Below are 17,505 nucleotides of genomic sequence, written 5' to 3'. Positions count from 1 at the left end.
GTAGAAGCGGAAGACGAAAATCTGTACGATTCACCTACTAATCTATGTTTTTTTAACCTTTGCAGATATTGTCTTGCCAACCGTTCTAATTGCTCTGCTGTTCGTTGGCAACGCCATCATCGTCTACATTATCTTTCAGTATAGAAAGAGGTGAGTAAAGGTCGTGCAGCCGTGCCATTTGTTCGCTCCAAAGTTCCTTTCCCTTTAATTTTATTTGTTTATACGTACAACGCAACCTGTTTGATTATACATGGCGAATTCATGATTTGGAAATATCGCAATGTTAAATGATCGTTGCTTGCTATCATTCTGGTCAATTTTCAGGGAATCCTGAATAATTTCACTCTTTTGAGTAAATCTCTTCATTGAGATATATATATATATCTGACATATTAGTATATTTTCAATATGTGACGTCAGAAATTCAATCTATGAATTCAGTTCCAAGAGCTCGTAGGGATAGCGATGGTCATATCGCTTATATTTTAAAAATATTCTTAAATCAATAATTAAGTAAATATAATAAAACTCACGTATAAATATTCTGGCTTATTTTGATTCGTCTTTGGTGTCATTGAACAGTCCAATATCCAATGATTGCAGTTCACAACAAATATTCTTACAATACAGAAAATCAAACTTAAATTTCGTTTGCAGGAAAGTTTCATCGATAGAGCAAGGCGAGGAGATGTCTCTACGTAACGCAGCCGAGGTGCCACAGGTGTGATTCGTGTTAGAGTCAGCGATAAAATTTACGGTGCCAGCCCAAAAAGCGTCAGCGAGAAGGCCTACGTTGCATTTTTCTACGAGGATGATCTCCAAACGAAAATGGATCTCTAAAAAGAGGATCGTCGAGGAGTATCGAACATCATCTTTTTTCTTTCTTCTCCACTTTTAGAAAGAAGAATGATCGTCGAGTCTGCAGATGGATTCTCGAAACTCGTGTTCATTCGATTTTGATAGTTATATGTTCTTTGATTGGGACACATGACTGGAAAATGTCTTTTTTACGCGCGCGAAATTCAGAGACGCTCTCGAAGAAAGGACTATAATGCGCTCGTCGCCACTCGTAATAAGAACAGCTGTCAATATTTAGGAATCCAGGCGCCTAATTAGTGCTGCCATGGTCTTCTACCTAGATGTTCACGCATACAGACACACATACATACACGTAAACTTACGATAATGTATTATAATGTAAGGAAATAATATATTCTATATTTCGTCCAAATTGTGACTTAAGTTAAGAATAAACAGATGTTTTCATAATACATTTGTATTTCTGAATATTTCATTAAATTCCATTTTCAGAAAGATAATATTTATATATATATATATATATTTATATTATATATATATATATATATATATATATATATATAATTCATATATTATATATATATATAATTCATATATATATATGAATTATATTCATATATATATATATAATTAATAATATAAATTTAAGCTTCACATTCTGTATTGCAAGAATATATAAAATTTAATTGGAAATTTATTTAAAAAATTAAATTGGGAATTAGAAATATTTTTGTAAGGGCTCGCCTAAAATCTCCTCCAAGGTGCGTACTGCATTTTGAGCACACTTCTCCGTAGTTTCGTCTTCGTCTTCCAACATTTCTGCCAAGAAGGGTATAGTTTCTGGCAAGAGTGGCATGAAATCTTCGCCAAGCTTCCTTACAATTTCAACCTATATTCATGTGAAATAAAATATTAAATTAATAGCATTTTATGAACTTAATCGAATTGTACTTCTGATGAGACTAACTAAATCTATTTCATTTTAATATGATCGTTCAGTAACGATATCATTACAATATTATTTGTAACCAATTATGAATTAATATTAATCACCCAATAATAATTAATACAATTAACTTGACAAAATATAAGCTTTCACTCACCAACGCATTCAGTGCAGCGGTTCTAACATGTGGTTTCGTATGTCTTGTTTTCAACAACGTCTGGTACACTAATTGCTTGTGCAAAGAGTCATCAGGAATGGCACTAGCGAAGGCAGCAATACAAGGCACCACTAATTCACTCGCTCTTTTCTCATAGCCCTCTGTGGAGCCCAAAGTATTCTCCAACTGATCCACGATTGGTTGAGCCAGTATTTCGAACCTCTCTTGGCTCACGAAATTATGAGCGTCGTAACTGAAGACTCGATATAGGGTCAATAAAATGGATTCTACTAACTCGATTTTGCTAGACTCTTCAGGCAGAGTCATCTCCTGCGGTTCCTCTACGATCGCTGGATTATTACTACTTAACAATATCGCTGCATGCTTGATGAAGTGACCAGCAAACAGAACGAAAAGTGATTTTAGACACTCTGCTATGTTAGCTGAAAGTCTGCAACAGACGATGAAAATTTATATATTTTTATCCGTGATTAGGTAACCATAAGTAAGCTTCAACACACAAAAATGCAAAAAATTACAAAATAAAATAAAACTCAGATAAAATAATTTAATCAACCTGTAGAAAGTGATATTTCGTTCCTTGTACTGTGGATTTCTAGCAGCCCAGTCGTAAAGTTTATAATAAAGTGGTCTAAAGGTAGTCTCGCTTAATTTCAGTACTAAAGAAACCAATGCTTTACTGGCGCTTTCCTCTACGACCACCACATCCTTCAGCGTTAATTCCGATTCGTCTACTTCCATGTCATCTGGCGAGTTTGAAATATCTTCGCGAAACTGTAAAACCTTCAAGAAGAATGTGCCTAAATCTGGTATAACTGCGTTTATGTCGTTAGGCTGAGCACTATTGAATGATTCTACTAGCACGTTCATCAGCGCCGGAATACGTTGGTACAATTTCTTTGCAAGTAACGTCATATATGTCCTGTTGACTGCTGGTAACAGGACTCGCGAAGGTATGCACGTGGAGAGTTTCTGGGTCGTTGCATTTAATCGTGATATTACGATGCCAATCTATGAAAATGGTAAAAGGAAAATCTTCAAAAATATTGATTATCGTTTAATCGTATAATGTAGTCTCAAATATTGATAAAATCGTATCAGATAGTTAAAAACTATATGTAAAAAATCTCCAAAAATATAGTAAACAATAGGGAATGGAACAATAGAAAAGGTGAAAACACTTTGAGAAACCTACGAAATGTGGCTAAAAGATAGTGAACACGATTGCTCATAAAATACATTTATCGCAGCGACAGAAGTATTTAATAAAGTAGTAAATCATACCTTTTGATGTTCCGTATCAGTGTACAGAGAGTTTAATCTCGCCAATTCAAACAGTAACTGATCCAAATACAAAGATAAGAAGTTCCCTACAGATTCGACGATCTTTTGCAACGCGCTTACTATACTGACGACTATTACATCCGGCACACCTTGATGGCAGTGATCTTCTAACAAATGCAGGATCGCCGGTACAAATTTGTTCAATGAATGTATCGCGTGAATGCGCATAGAACTGCATAATTCCGCGACACAAAGAGCAGCGCTGGCTAGTACTGGTCCTTCTCTTGAACCTAACAGCTCAGTGGTCGTCTCAAGAATCTATAACAAAAAAAGTTCATTTATTTTTTCAGTTATGTTTACAAAAATATGAAATTGCATAGACATCTATTAATGACCAACTGGTCAATCAATAATATTCTATTTCTGTTAAATGATATATCGACTTACCGGTTTGAACAGTATGGGATGATCACTAGCCAACAATTTCGCCAATAATTTTATAGTAATCAAGACAGTTTGCTGTACAATCTCCTGTTCCTGCGTTTCAGACTTTACTTTCACTGATACTGTCTTCGACAAAGATTCAATCAACTGTAACAAATCTTCATGATCCTCTTCATTGAACTTTCTTTGTTGAAGACGCGTATTAAGAAGCTCCAAGGCTTTTCTCTTCACTGTCAGTAAATTATGTTCTATCAGACGCTGGATACTGACCAAGAATATTCCATTTGGCAATAAATTATTCACCAAATCTAACACGTCATATAAATGATGTAAAAGAACCTTCCAATATTTCGCAATTGGCTTTCCTTGATGTTTATCAGCATTCTTCGAGGTACATTGGATTAGTATGATTAATTCGACAATCAGTTGATCATAATATGGTCTCACATTATTCACTTCGGTAGAATCGAACTCGGCAACTTTATTAATAAAATGAGGTGACGATAACAGATTACTTAAAAACTGGACCAGAGTATATTTATAATGTCTCAAGTGTTTAGGACTACTAGTACTCACATCAAAAATGTGTTTATATTTAAACGAAATCGCAGCTCTCCTGCCTTCTTCGTCTTCTACATCTACAGGCAATTCCTTCAGAAACTGAGCCAATTTCACGCAAATCTGAATAAGTCTCGCGGGTGGAAATTCTTGAGATACCTGTAGAGCAAAGTCTAATCTCTGTCCAGGTGTCTTTTGATTTGTAATACGCATAGTTCTCGACATAACGTGACTTTCAAAACTCAACAAGTAATACAAATGAAAATGATTATCCAATAATTGTAATAACTTTACAAATAATGGAATCCGTCTATGTTCTGGAATATCGGGTAACGAAACGATAAATGTTCTTAGAACTTCACAAGCGTGAGTTTCATTCTCAGCCGCGTTTATTATAGGAACCACGGTTTCGATGGTCTTGGATATTATTTGAATAGAATAAGCATCGTCCTGGCGTACCACAGAACTTCCCATGAAAGTGAAAATGGGCATTATAGTGTATAGAGCACATCTCACATCGACGATTTTTAATAACTCTACTAGAACTAATAGAGCATGATGATGAGTTTGGGGATTCCTTGAAGTTCTAATACATTGTGTGATTAGGTCTATTTGTAAATGAGCATCACGAATAGGCAATTTCTTCACTGTCAATCGATGAATAGTGGATAGTAATAATTGGTTCGTATATTCTATAGGACTTTGTTCCTCGAAACTGAGGCACGTCTTCAGCAAATTAAACAGGATCGGGTAGAGTAATTCCTCGTGTTCGATATTGTCAGCTTGTTGAACGAACTCTAAGAGAGTCACGCCACGTTTCCATTCTCTTCTGTTGATGATGGTTGGGTCAGGAGCACGAATGAGACTGATCCGTCTTTTATTTTTCATTTTACTGTCGTTTAATTCAGCATTCTTGAGATCCTTCATGATCTGTAGCTCGTCGACTATGAGCTGTGCGTTCACTTGAATTTTTCTCATTGCTCTATTGGTTGAAGAAATAATGTTTCCTATTTCACAATCAGTGGCTACATCTACTAATTTAGCTAGAATTTTCTTCTGAAGAACATTGGACGCTTCTTCAGCTTTTTGGAAGAAGGTACTTCCTATTTGTTTTAGAAGAATCACACTTGGTGGATGTTGATTTCCGGATTCTGTTATTACTTTGATCTTGTGCTCCTCTATGCTAGCTTCGAATAATTTCCACACTTGTTCAACAGTGAGTGCCTTTACTGTTACGCTGTTGAATCTCTGAAGTATGTTTTTCAACAAATTTCCTGCAGATTTATTTTTGGAATCAGCCTGCAGCATTTCTAGAAGGTTTAATCCAAGAGGAACTAATTGTTGAAGTATTGTGGGCCCATTCACGTAAACTAGAATATCAAGCAACTGTGATTTAATATGTAAAGGAGTTTGCTGGTCCATGACTATCTCGAATAACATTTGTTGCGCATATTGTAGCCTCTTTCGAAGATCAGTCTTCAATTGTTTACATACATCTGGATCAGGTGATAATAGAATGTAAAGAGATAAAGACAATTGATCAGGATCTAAAGATATTTCTGGGCTTCTGATGACAAGTTCTTGCAGTAAGGATAGAAAAGGATTCACCATTGTGCAACGATTAAGCACTTGAGCACTTGAGCACTTGCTTATGAGCTTCTCGAGTACTTTTAATGACGCTATTCGACATTCATTGTTCTCTCTGGCTAACGAAAGTAACAAATTCGTGACAAAGACTTTATCCTCGAACGCCCATTCAGTAGATTTGCATTGATTCAGCAAGACTTGAGTTATCTTCAAGCAATGAAAGGACGTTTGCACCTTCACAGGCTTTATGTACAGTTGAGAGAGAAAGCGGATAAGATCCTGAATCGTGGAGAAATGTCTTTGGAAAAATATTTGTAGACAACGAGAATAATGCTTGCACCAATATACATTGTCTATTCCCTCGAAGAACATCTCAAGAAGTCTCAAAATCAAATTACTACGATGTTGATTGTTCTCAAAATCAATCGCCGGATTCGACTTCAAATCGAGACGTCTGTGAACCATTTCCAGAACGTAGGTACCCACTTGCAATGGGAGAACACCTTGAGAAGTTAATTCTATGGCCATTTGTATATTATCTCCTGTAATATTATTGCAATTTTGTAATAATTTTACTTGCGGGTATTTTTTAATCATTTCCGTGGCCATTTCGATTACCTCTCGAGCTATTTGCGGTTCCAGAGATCCAACAGGGACTCTACATACGGATCCGAGTAAAATTAGATTGAAAAACATGGAAGCTGCATCACCATGAGCGATCTGTTGCTTCATTGCGCTTAATATGCTATCTGTTGGCGGCAGCAATTCCCAGTTTAATATATTATGAAAAGATGCCGATGAAACCGCCTCTGCGTTCGGTAATTTTCCTAGATCCTTCTGCACGTGTTGCATATAAATATTGTTCTTAGCAAAGTTTGATTCTAATACTTCCATCGCGATATCCACGTCTGCGTCGTCATTTGGGAATAAATATGGCAATGATGTAATGAATACGCTAGTATCATCTCCGACTTTACAAAGTTCTAATAGGATTTTCAAAGCTGGTTTCGCTAGTATTTTCCTATGGCTGGTGTGACAAGTCGATAGTAATATTTTCAGCTCATCAATCAATATATCTGCAGATAGAAGACTTGTTAGGCGTTTCGTAGAAATAGAGAGCAAAGCTTTGATTACATTTACTTCTGTGTCACTAAATCTGGATTGTATCGTGGTTGTCATCATCTCCTGGAAACTTTCAGGAATATTCACATCGGAATCCGCCAACATTTCCAACGCTACAATTCTCTGTACTGGATTGATGTGAATCAATTTGTCAAGTATACCGACAACTTCTTGCGTGTCCTTGGCTCCAAAATGCCACGATGTGACGAATTCCAATGCCAGTTTGGAATCTTTGTCCGTTTCGCTGCGTTTCATCAATCCTTTCAAGTAATCATCGAATCTTTCAGGATACGTTCTTTCAAGAGTATGATACAATCTTATTAGAAATTCTCTAGCTTCGTTTTTCATGTCGGTTGAAAGAAACTCCTTCTGCAATACATTCCACAAAATGGTGTCCACTCCAATATCATCCAGCTTTATTCGTGACAATATCTCATTCACCATATTCTGTATTCGAACTGTTTCTGATGGACTGTCCAAAATCATGCGACAACTTGTTTGTAGTAATGATACAATGAATTTTAGTATGTTCACATTAGAGGATTGAAGCTTGATTGCGAGCTCGATGAACCAGGACAATTCTGATAGTCGAGTAGCAAGACTTTTTGGAACTGTAGTAGGTTGATGAATTGGTACATTGTACAAGAAGAATAACAGGTGCAATGCTTCCTCTTTTAGATACGTTTTCTTAAATATCTTCAGAAGTAATTTTTCCATAGTTATGTCATTTAGTTTCTCTTTGAACGTCAGTTTTGCTAAGATCATGTAACTGCTGGCTACGAAATCGGAGATGGAACTTCCTAAACCTTTTAAAATAGCTGGTAACATATGACCCATTTGTATTTCGGAAATTCCAGATAATTGATCGATAATTCCTAATATTGAAGTTGTGTAAAATGCATACAAAGTACTTAAAGAAGACGCCCGTTCTGAATATGTATTAGTAGCGGTAATTACGTGATTGCAAATTAACTTTAATAAAGCATTATCAGAACTAAGACGATTGACTAATGTTATTGTAGCTAAGGGAACACCTGGCTTTTGAAGGGGTTGTAACCAGTGCCAGTTATCAACATCATCAGATAGATTTAATAGTTGTAAAGCTCTTGCAAACATTCGAGTTTCGTGATAAGGTAATATTAAAAGCAAAAATTGATCTCTATTAAATTCTTCTATGTGAAACCTACGTATTAACCATTCAAGAGTTTTATGAGCATTATTAAGCAAGAAGTAAGGAGATAAAAGGATAAGAAACTTTTCAATCTGTCTATCTAACTTCTTATTAACTTTAACATCTTGCACAGCACGTTCGAGATTCAATGAACTTTGTGCAAAAAGAGTATGTTCAAATTCTAAAAATACGTCTGATAACTTAATCAACTCTTGCAATCCATTTTGACCTGGGGAAGAAATAAACATCAATTATTGCTTCAATAAAAAATATGTAGAGGTAGAAACATAAAATAAAGTGTGTTACCTATGCTTAGAACTGTCTCTCTGTCTAAATTAGCAGCTTCTCCGGGATCAAATAACAAGCTTGCATGTTTTTTATCTTGATGCAGTATTCCTGTTTGAGGGGCTCTTAATTGTTTTAATTGTCTCGCAAGAGATGTAGCCATCTTGAAACTGTAAATAATGTTACTCAAATAATATATAATATTATATAATATTATTTAAATAACATATTCAAAACATAAAAAAATATAGATATATAAAACATGCACATAACCTTATGTTGTACATAACCTCACCTTTTTTTTATTCGTTAGAAATAGATGGAGTCAAATCTTCCTTAATATAGTAAAAAGGTTTTTTACAAATATCATAAAATATTTCCAGTATTTATGATATATTAAATTACTGAAATAAAGATATATATATATATATATATATGTGAGTATGTACATTTGATACATGTGATATTACAAGTCGTAACACCTACGCATGCACAGGCAGATGCACAGAAGAACGTGTTACGGTGTTATGCTTTAATCCTTTTTTCACCAACGGAAGTACTACGCGTAAAAGAAAACCTACCTCAATTACAGGAATTCTTAAATATTGTATTAAACTCTGATATAAATTTTACGTTACTTTCTATGCTCGGACTAAAAAGCTTCGATTAATATATATATATATATATATATATATGTACATACATACTTACATACTTCTGAATGAAACGGAAAAATAATTTTATGAGGTTTACATAACGGTGTAAAATTCTCATTTCTTTAACGAAGAAAATGGAGGATTCGTTTGAAAATATTAATCCCAAATTATACAAAAAAATAGATGAAAGAAAAATTACTGCAGAAGATGAAGATGAAGATATTGTAGATGAATTTGATGCACGTGAAATTTTCGGTATGTATTTATTAATATCATAATGTTTTCTGAATTTTGATGTCATATACAATTATTTTTTCCAATATATGATTTACAGATTTGATTAGAAACATTAATGATCCTGAACATCCTTTGACATTGGAAGAATTGAATGTGGTAGAACAAAGTCTCATCGAAGTAACATACAAACATGATATAAAAAGATTATAGTATCAACCATATTATCAAAGAAAGTAATATGTTTTCTTTCAGATTGATAATAAAGCAAGCACAGTTCACATAAAATTTACTCCAACGATACCACATTGCAGTATGGCAACATTAATTGGTTTATCAATTAGAGTACAATTACTACGAGTTCTACCTTCAAGATTTAAAGTTAGTGTTGAAATTACACCAGGTACTCATATATCAGAGGCAGCAGTAAATAAACAATTAGCTGATAAAGAAAGAATAGCAGCAGCTCTTGAAAACAATCATCTACTTGAAGTGATTAATCAATGTATTGGTATAAAATGTTAATATTATCTAAAAGGTATGAAATTCAACATGTATCATTTATAATTGTATATAATTTATTAGAGATATCATCATTATTTTCTAGTTTATTGACATAAATTTAAAATTATTATAATTAGATCTTTATAACTAATTAAATATATAAAGAAATTTCATATGCATAAAATCTCATTTTTTCATTGTTGTCATTGATGTTGCTGATGTTGCTTTTGATAAATTTTTTACCGGGTTGTATTTATATGTCTTTGTGAGTGGACCTTTAGCTGCATTATTAAATTGTTTTAAATCTGCATGTGCATAAGATGCTAACCTATTAGATATTTTCATATTAGTCCAAGCTGAAAAAAGAATTGTTCATGTAATAAATCTAAAACTGTATTGTACTGCGAATATTTATTTGAAAGTACCATCAGAGAATGATTCCTTGAAGCCTTTGTCTTTTTTTACTGTATTTTTGGCCGTCGCTTGCTGTATAAGAGGGATATTAAAATATGCTCTTACTTTCTCTAAACGTATTACTTGATTTTCTATTACGGTTAGAATATTTGAAACAGTCCAGTGACACAAAATGGCCTGAAACAAATTTTTTTAAATATTTACGATACAAAGTAAAGATAAATAAGAGCTATGTATCTTACTCCTGGAAACTTCATTGCAAATAGAAATGAAATAACTGGTACTGCTTTGAACATATTTCGTATTATAGGAGTCAAATTTGGTGAACTCTTCAATGCATGTGAAGTAACAGCGTACAATGTTATACTAGTACCTAGTGGCAACAGATAATATGGATCAGTACTAGTTAAATCCATAAACCACCACAATCCACCTTCCTTTAAACTTTCTACAGGTTTATTAGTCATTTGTCGTAGAGCAAAAAATATTGGTAGATGTGCTCCAACCTATTTAGTATATAGGAATAAATTTTAATATTTAAATTATCACAGACGTACTTAAGTACATAATATACCCATTCAACTGCATACTTTCAACAAATTCGAAACAGGAAACATTTTAACATTATTTTTCTTCAACAGCTCTTGTAATTCAAAAGCATATACAGTAGCTAAAAGACAAGAATAAAATTTATTTATTTAGATAAATATATAGTAGTACATACTTTATAATATGCTGGATAAGTATTTTATGTTAGTACACACCTTCTTGTGAATTTCCACAGTTTCTTGCTTCAGTCATATTTTCCTGTAATCTTATCATTTGTGGCAGAATTTTGCTCATATTGCTAGTATTTCTCTGTACAATTATCGAACATGGAAATGTTGCAAGTTTGATAAGTACTGAAGTTAGTACAATTGTTGCCCACCATGGTAGATCACAATTAATATGAAGTAATTCATAAAATGTTTGAATAATTCCCATAGGGCCATATCCACCTAATCCTAAACTTTCAAAGGTAGGTTCCCCATTTGCATGTAGTTTAATAACTTCTGTGATTTCTGTAGGCAATGGTATTTGTGGAAGAGGTGGATCTGTAAAAAATACAAAAAATTATACAACTTCTAATTTAAAAGTAAAAAATATTATATTACCTGGTATTTCACTTAATAGATCTTTCTCTGGTACTGAATTATTTAGATCTGTTATTTGTGTTTGTGACACAGATGAATCTAAAAAACATGGTAGACTATATTTTTTATTATTACATCTTTGAGAACATATATGAAATTAGAGATTTTTCACACCTGGTGGCGTATTTGATACATTTTCCTTTATTGTTGTATTAGCTGTGCTTTCATACCGAGCGAAATAAATCTTATGAATTTTCGAAAGTATATGAACGTTTAATACACAATCCCGCTTCAAAGGACCGTTTGTTATATTATATGCGAGACCGCTAAAGCGACATTCTGTTGTTTTCTGAATATATACATCATGAAAATATTTTAATATATATATATATAAGTGTAACATAACCTAACGAAAAACAGGAGTTTAACTTACGTGAAATCCTGTATTTGTATTTAACAGTTTTTGACTAACACGTACACATAATCGTGTCAACATGATTTTGTTTATATATTAGTTATATTTAATCTTATATTATGATAAGGTATAGTAAATTAAAGAGATTTTCATATCACGTGTAGAACTACAATCCGATATTAAGTTACAAGTTGTCGTACTATACTTTAGATGGCATCCTGAGTTCAATTTGAGAATATGTTCAGATTTAATTTAAGTTACACTTGAGGTACTAATGAAATTTTTAAGTATATTCATAAGAATTTCCTATCGAGCTACTGTATATAAATATTTGCAAAATTTGAATTCTTAGTTTTCAAACACGAATATGCTTTTCGATATTGAAAATTTTCTAAGTCGCAAAATGTTCTGATTAATGAAACGAAGGAAAATATACAAATTCGAACAAACTTCCTCTTTGACGTATACCCGCAATTCTTCATAGTACTGATCCTGATTCGAATCAATTATAAAGTTGCATACAGTGGCGCCGTGTGACGTTTTGATATCGAAGGATTCTCCCGGTTCTTTCACGAATTTGAGAGGCCAAGCTGCGCCATTGACACGACACTAGAATTAAGCTGTCAGTGCCGACTCACGTGATCGAATCTACTGCAATGACATTCAGTTTGCGTCTCGGGACCAAGGTTATTAAGACAGACCTACTATTTAAGTTTCTCTCGTGCCGTCTTTCGTTTTCGGGACCTGCTTTCCCCCTTTTGCCTACCTTGATCCACGTAGCTGCTTTTGAACCAGGTTCTGCTACTCGTCACAGGGTCTGTTGGTTTAAGACGATAATACATAGCTGTGTGAGATTTCACGTGAACAAAAACAGATTAAAGAAAGAAGAAGAAAAAGATCGTGAAACGGAGAGGAATGGCAGAAGACGGCACGGTTCTAATTACAGATCCACATTGTCAGCGAAGGTCTCTAACCACCATGCTTTGGCACCGACTGTCAATTTCTCCACAAAATAATTCGGTAACAACTCCGCTTTTTCGATGGCGCAACTACCGCTTCGTTGTTATCTTTTCTTCCTTTTATGAATGCGTGCCGTAACGTTCAATTAGATTCGAGTCAAAGTATTTATCCGGTCAGGTTTCGCTCCTGGAGCGATTCACGAAATTATTTTTGACATCATTCTTATACAAAATTGAAATTATATTAACCACCTGGCGCTAGGATTTCTCCTTTTTTGTTATTGTAGATTAATGTTGTTGAACACATTTGCGAGTACATCGGATGAATTAAATAAAGTTTGTATTTTTTGACATTTTATAGTTATCTGAAGAACTAAAATTCATACCTACAAGAAAGTCATCACGTAACACCAACCGTTGTGACAAAATAACGAATCGAACCTTCGAAACCTCCCAAGAACCTGGTATTCATCGCGTAGAGTGTAGAAGATTGAAGATCGCTTCTTGGACAGGATTACCCACTTTACGCCCGGGTAGCAGGTCAACCAGGGCGAAAGATAATGGGATTGAGCGTTCTTCGAAAAGAACAAGATAGTGAAGCTGTCACAGGAGAGGAACGACACCAAGTTCAGCCTTGTGTCAACGTCGTATCGCGATCCCTTTGATCGTGCCGATAAAACCCGGTTCGTACAGAATTTTCGTGAAGACGAACACCTAGTTAGATGAAGTCATTTTTGCTGAGAAAGTTGACCGTCCATTACTTATCAGTGTCCCATTAATTACAAATCGTAATAATGATTTTGGTTAGGATCTCTAACCTTATCTGAGATTATATTATGTGACGATTCATTTTGATCAATACAATGATCTGATTTGTAGTCCATAAGACTTCGTGTCTACGTAAGTTTAAATTTCTGAATGAGTTCTGTTCGTTTTCTGAAATGACTACGCACTTTATATAGTAGACAAAGGACAGTGTGAAATTGGTAATTGGACATATGAAAATTAACAACTTTTGTACTAGACGTTTTTTAAGATATTATCCATTCTTTCATCTATATATTATATCTGTTCATTGCTCTTGTCAATTATATTATAATTTCGTTTTATAAAATTATAATGCTTTTTACGCCATTCATATTTTAATTTGCCAACGACTAAAGCATAGAATTAGAACTGAGGGAATTAAAGTGAAAAGCATATGGAAAAATATTTAATTCAGAGAAAGTAAATTTTCATTCGTATGCTTTACAAAAAATCATTCAGATTCCTAAAAGTGTCATTATATATAAATCTATAAAATTTTTATGACGAATTATGAATTGGCATTTTATATTATGTAACATATGAAACAAATCTCTATTTAGATTGCATTTCTTTATCTTTCTAAAAATATGAATCTGAATAAGCAACCGTACTCTACAAATAAACCTCAAAGATAGTGCGTATTCAAATAAAGGAAACAGACACGTGACATTGACAAATTTCCCTTAAGACAAACAAGCCTAATGGACTTTCCTTACACAATATCAATTTTGCACGAACATCGTGCCTAACCGATCTCAGCCTGTAAGAAATAACCAAAGATAATGTGTAACCGATTAAACGGATCGATCGTGAACTCGAAGATCGAAATCATAGGTAATTAGATCATAAACATGACAGCCGATTTCGTAGAGGCGCGTCTCGATCACGCATCCTCGAGGAGATTCTTGTCTATGACAAATTGCGCTCTGGACGATCCATCGAGGCCTGATCGATTCGCTCGTTGCGATTCCATCGTGATATTAGCGGCGTGCGAGCGACACGTTCGCCAATTATCGCGAAATTTGCACGCTGCCACCGGCTGCCGTTTTTCCTCTCACGCGCGTGCGCATGAGCGTTGTTAATGACGAACCGACACGGCGGCTGTTGTAAATCAATTTTTAATTGCGATTCCGGTTCGATCAGCCACGTTGCGAAAGTGTTGTTAATATCGTGAATGAAATTTGGTGGGTAATGCATACTTGTGACGGGTAACGGTCCTTCGTTCGCTTTTAATAGTCATCTGTCGAGTTGCGTCTCGCACAGGGAGGAGTTTAATGGTATAATGAAACGTTTAAGCTTGAAAATATTGTTGCAAATGGGAGGAATGCTTTTACGTTTACGTCTCTTCTTTTAGGAAATTATAACGTACAGGGTGTTTTATTTTAACCTTTTAAGGACTAACGTTTCATTAACCTTACGATTTATTTTCTTTACATCGATGATTTTCTGTAAAAAAATTTCCATTTGTATGTTTTTAACAAAATTTACGAAACATAGAATCGATCGTCGATTAGATACGATCTTGTAAATTTGAACAAAACAAATTTCATTTTTTAATCATACGTTGAACAACTCGATTAGATGAAAGTTTTTATTTAATTGATACGTTGAACGAATTTATGCCAGCAACCTTTTACTTACTCATGAAAGCACAATGTTGTATAATTCAATAAAATGAAGTTTCGACAGAATTATTCATCGCGTATAACCGAACAAAACAAAGAATATATAATAACAAACTTCGTAAAACCGGTCGAGTTATAAGAAATCACCCTGTACATGTAATCAAACGAATTTCTATGAACGGTCTATTCATCGTCGCCAGTTTTTGAATGGTCGGCGTCTGGCGACGTCGAAGAATCGACGAAGGTGTGTTTCGGTGTTAAAGGAGATGGTCGTGTCCCGTCTCTCTCCTTCAGGCCACTTTTAAACGTCTTTATGAGTTTCGGCTGTTAACACGACTGTGGAAACAGGTACGGCCTTTCTTTTTCTTTCGATGCCTACTCTCCTAGTATCTGTGGGATCTCAGGTGGCTAGCGCCTGGTACGCATTCGTCAGGCAGAGATAAAGTCGTGATTGGACAGGAAGTACGGCACCGTGTCGGCGAAAGAGCTGACCACTGTATTTCTCTTCTTCTTTCAAAGATTATACCGAGACTGGTTCTCAGGTTGAATCGCTCGATAAAGGTCGTATTTACTGGTTTAGCTAGCCGAAAGTCAAAGTAAGATTATTGTTTACCTGCTGTGACTTTGACTGATAAATTTTCTTTTTAATCCTTCATTTATTATACGTGACATTGCACTTGACAAGTTATGAACTAACTAAAAGATGTATGTATTTGTTTTGCTTGATAAAATTCATCTTAAACTTTAGTGGGCTATGTTTTCGTCATGGAAATATCAGAAGATATATTTCCATTATTAATAATCAGTATCTGTAAAAGAATAGATATGACCAGGTGTATGTTCCAAATGAACTCACTGAATGTACATACTTCGATATTTGAAGCATGAATCTTCATATGCTGAAGTCTAAGTTAAGCGGAAACGAAGTTTGCTTAACGAGACGTTATTTGGGCGCAGATGCGTCTAACGACTTCCTCGAAAGTCGAGGAGCCATCAGAATCGTTAGAATCAAAGATCGAGCGATTAAAGTTACACAAAAGGGGAACAATGGTCCACTTTTATCAAATCATATTAAAAGAAAAGAAGCAGAAAAAGAATAAGAAAATGGAAAGATAATGCTACGTTGTTCAGTAATAGGAGCAATCTGTTTGTTTCGTTCATGTATATCGGCGTCATCAGCCGCAATTTTTCCTGATCGTTGCCTGTTCTCTCGTTGCTTTCTTGTTCATGGGGCTCGCGTGTCGAGGTAATGGTATGTACAGAAGGATAATCTACTAGATAGTCGTCGTAGGTGCAGCATTGTGTGGGATCATAACGTGCAAAAGGAAATCGCCTCGCTTTAAGGTAAATGGTCGAGGAGGCAGAGCGACGTGCGTGCCCGGACGCGTGTGAACCACCACCGGTTTCCTTTCATTCACTAAGTTTCTTCATCGCGAATGTCGCACGATTGCTACGCCCGATTATCGTTGTGCGAGCATCATCTCCGTGGAAAAAAGGAATTCTTTCGCGGAACCGATCCATTCGTGGTTAACGGGACCGTGTCTGCAAATTTCTGCGCGAAACAAAAATTCGATACCTTTTATTCCACGTTTCTTGTTGAGAGCATACATTACGGCTGCAATTTTAGTTAGGAAATTTGTTTATTTTTTGTAAGATCTTCTTGCGGAAATATTATGCAATCTACGAATTTTTAAGCAGAAAGAGTTTTGATGCATTCTATCTTTTATTTTCATTAAGAGAATATACCTTCTCTAGATAACTATGATTGGTTAAAATATTAGTTTATAGATTTTTGGTTAAAAATTTAGTTTACGTCTCACAAGGACTTTTTATGAAGCATTTTATGAAGACGGGATTACAATTATTGTTTAAAAAATAAATGTAGAAATAGTGTTTCTAACATCAAGTGGCGCTCAATGGAGATTACAAATCGACTTTTTTTATACGACATGAAATTCGAAACGCGACTAACGTGCGAAAGACCGGACGACTTGAAGCGGATTCTGCGATTAATCACAGAATCGGCATTGTCGGTGTGGGAGAAATTATTTTCGATTAGCTTTATGAGCGCGCCCCCGTTGTTGCGTTTTATTGTTTGCAAAGCGCGAAATGTAGTTCAGGAGATCGGCCGTGTGCCCGATTGAAACACGAACAATCACAAATCTCGGAAATTCGTTGCGATTCGCTGCTTGTCTTTCACTCGCTCGTCGAATTTATCTTACGGTGTAACAATGTTTCGAGTCTGTGCAACATTGCATCATATGAAAAAAGAAAAAAAAGGAGAACAAAATCTCAAACGAATTTTCACATCGCTTATTTGTTACGATCGAAGTGAAAACGATAAAGCGCAAATAATTGAATAAA

General features: G+C 34.8%; 4 protein-coding genes across 6 annotated transcripts in view; 2 read left to right on the top strand and 2 right to left on the bottom strand.

Annotated features, from left to right (window-relative positions):
* The window catches only part of LOC122573225, a 30,532-nt gene extending 29,261 nt beyond the window's left edge, over positions 1-1,271 (top strand). The window contains exons 8-9 of the mRNA XM_043739318.1: positions 66-150; positions 658-1,271. Of these exons, the coding sequence (XP_043595253.1) occupies positions 66-150; positions 658-727 (155 nt within the window). The 3' untranslated portion in view covers positions 728-1,271. The remainder of the gene's footprint in view (positions 1-65; positions 151-657) is intronic.
* A 199-nt stretch (positions 1,272-1,470) lies between these two features.
* LOC122572309 (HEAT repeat-containing protein 1) lies at positions 1,471-9,022 on the bottom strand. 2 transcript variants are annotated; one of them, XM_043737136.1, is made up of 8 exons: positions 8,881-9,022; positions 8,691-8,798; positions 8,416-8,566; positions 3,675-8,338; positions 3,228-3,545; positions 2,500-2,954; positions 1,923-2,373; positions 1,471-1,708 (listed from the first exon to the last, which is right to left on the bottom strand). In XM_043737136.1, the coding sequence occupies exons 3-8, from the start codon at positions 8,555-8,557 to the stop codon at positions 1,538-1,540; spliced, it is 6,201 nt and encodes a 2,066-aa protein (XP_043593071.1). In that variant the 5' UTR covers positions 8,558-8,566; positions 8,691-8,798; positions 8,881-9,022; the 3' UTR covers positions 1,471-1,537. The 2 variants fall into 2 exon arrangements, with proteins under 2 accessions (XP_043593071.1, XP_043593070.1); XM_043737135.1 differs by lacking the exon at positions 8,881-9,022 and having other exon boundaries at positions 8,416-8,564; positions 8,690-8,798.
* LOC122572311 (MIP18 family protein galla-2) lies at positions 8,893-9,830 on the top strand. Its single transcript, XM_043737140.1, has 3 exons — positions 8,893-9,305; positions 9,385-9,464; positions 9,540-9,830. The coding sequence occupies exons 1-3, from the start codon at positions 9,185-9,187 to the stop codon at positions 9,807-9,809; spliced, it is 471 nt and encodes a 156-aa protein (XP_043593075.1). The 5' UTR covers positions 8,893-9,184; the 3' UTR covers positions 9,810-9,830.
* Positions 9,831-9,880: 50 nt separating this feature from the next.
* LOC122572310 (mitochondrial inner membrane protein OXA1L) lies at positions 9,881-12,624 on the bottom strand. Of its 2 annotated transcripts, none has more exons than XM_043737139.1 (8): positions 11,769-12,624; positions 11,510-11,684; positions 11,357-11,404; positions 10,967-11,296; positions 10,793-10,872; positions 10,445-10,708; positions 10,214-10,379; positions 9,881-10,144 (listed from the first exon to the last, which is right to left on the bottom strand). In XM_043737139.1, the coding sequence occupies exons 1-8, from the start codon at positions 11,829-11,831 to the stop codon at positions 9,975-9,977; spliced, it is 1,296 nt and encodes a 431-aa protein (XP_043593074.1). In that variant the 5' UTR covers positions 11,832-12,624; the 3' UTR covers positions 9,881-9,974. The 2 variants fall into 2 exon arrangements, with proteins under 2 accessions (XP_043593074.1, XP_043593072.1); XM_043737137.1 differs by having other exon boundaries at positions 11,357-11,434; positions 11,769-12,375.
* Between the last annotated feature and the right edge of the window lie 4,881 nt (positions 12,625-17,505).

Source organism: Bombus pyrosoma, linkage group LG11 (assembly GCF_014825855.1).
Source record: "Bombus pyrosoma isolate SC7728 linkage group LG11, ASM1482585v1, whole genome shotgun sequence".
Classification (NCBI taxonomy): domain Eukaryota; kingdom Metazoa; phylum Arthropoda; class Insecta; order Hymenoptera; family Apidae; genus Bombus; species Bombus pyrosoma.
Note: the sequence above shows the minus strand (reverse complement) of the source record. Positions and strands in the feature narration are given on the sequence as shown.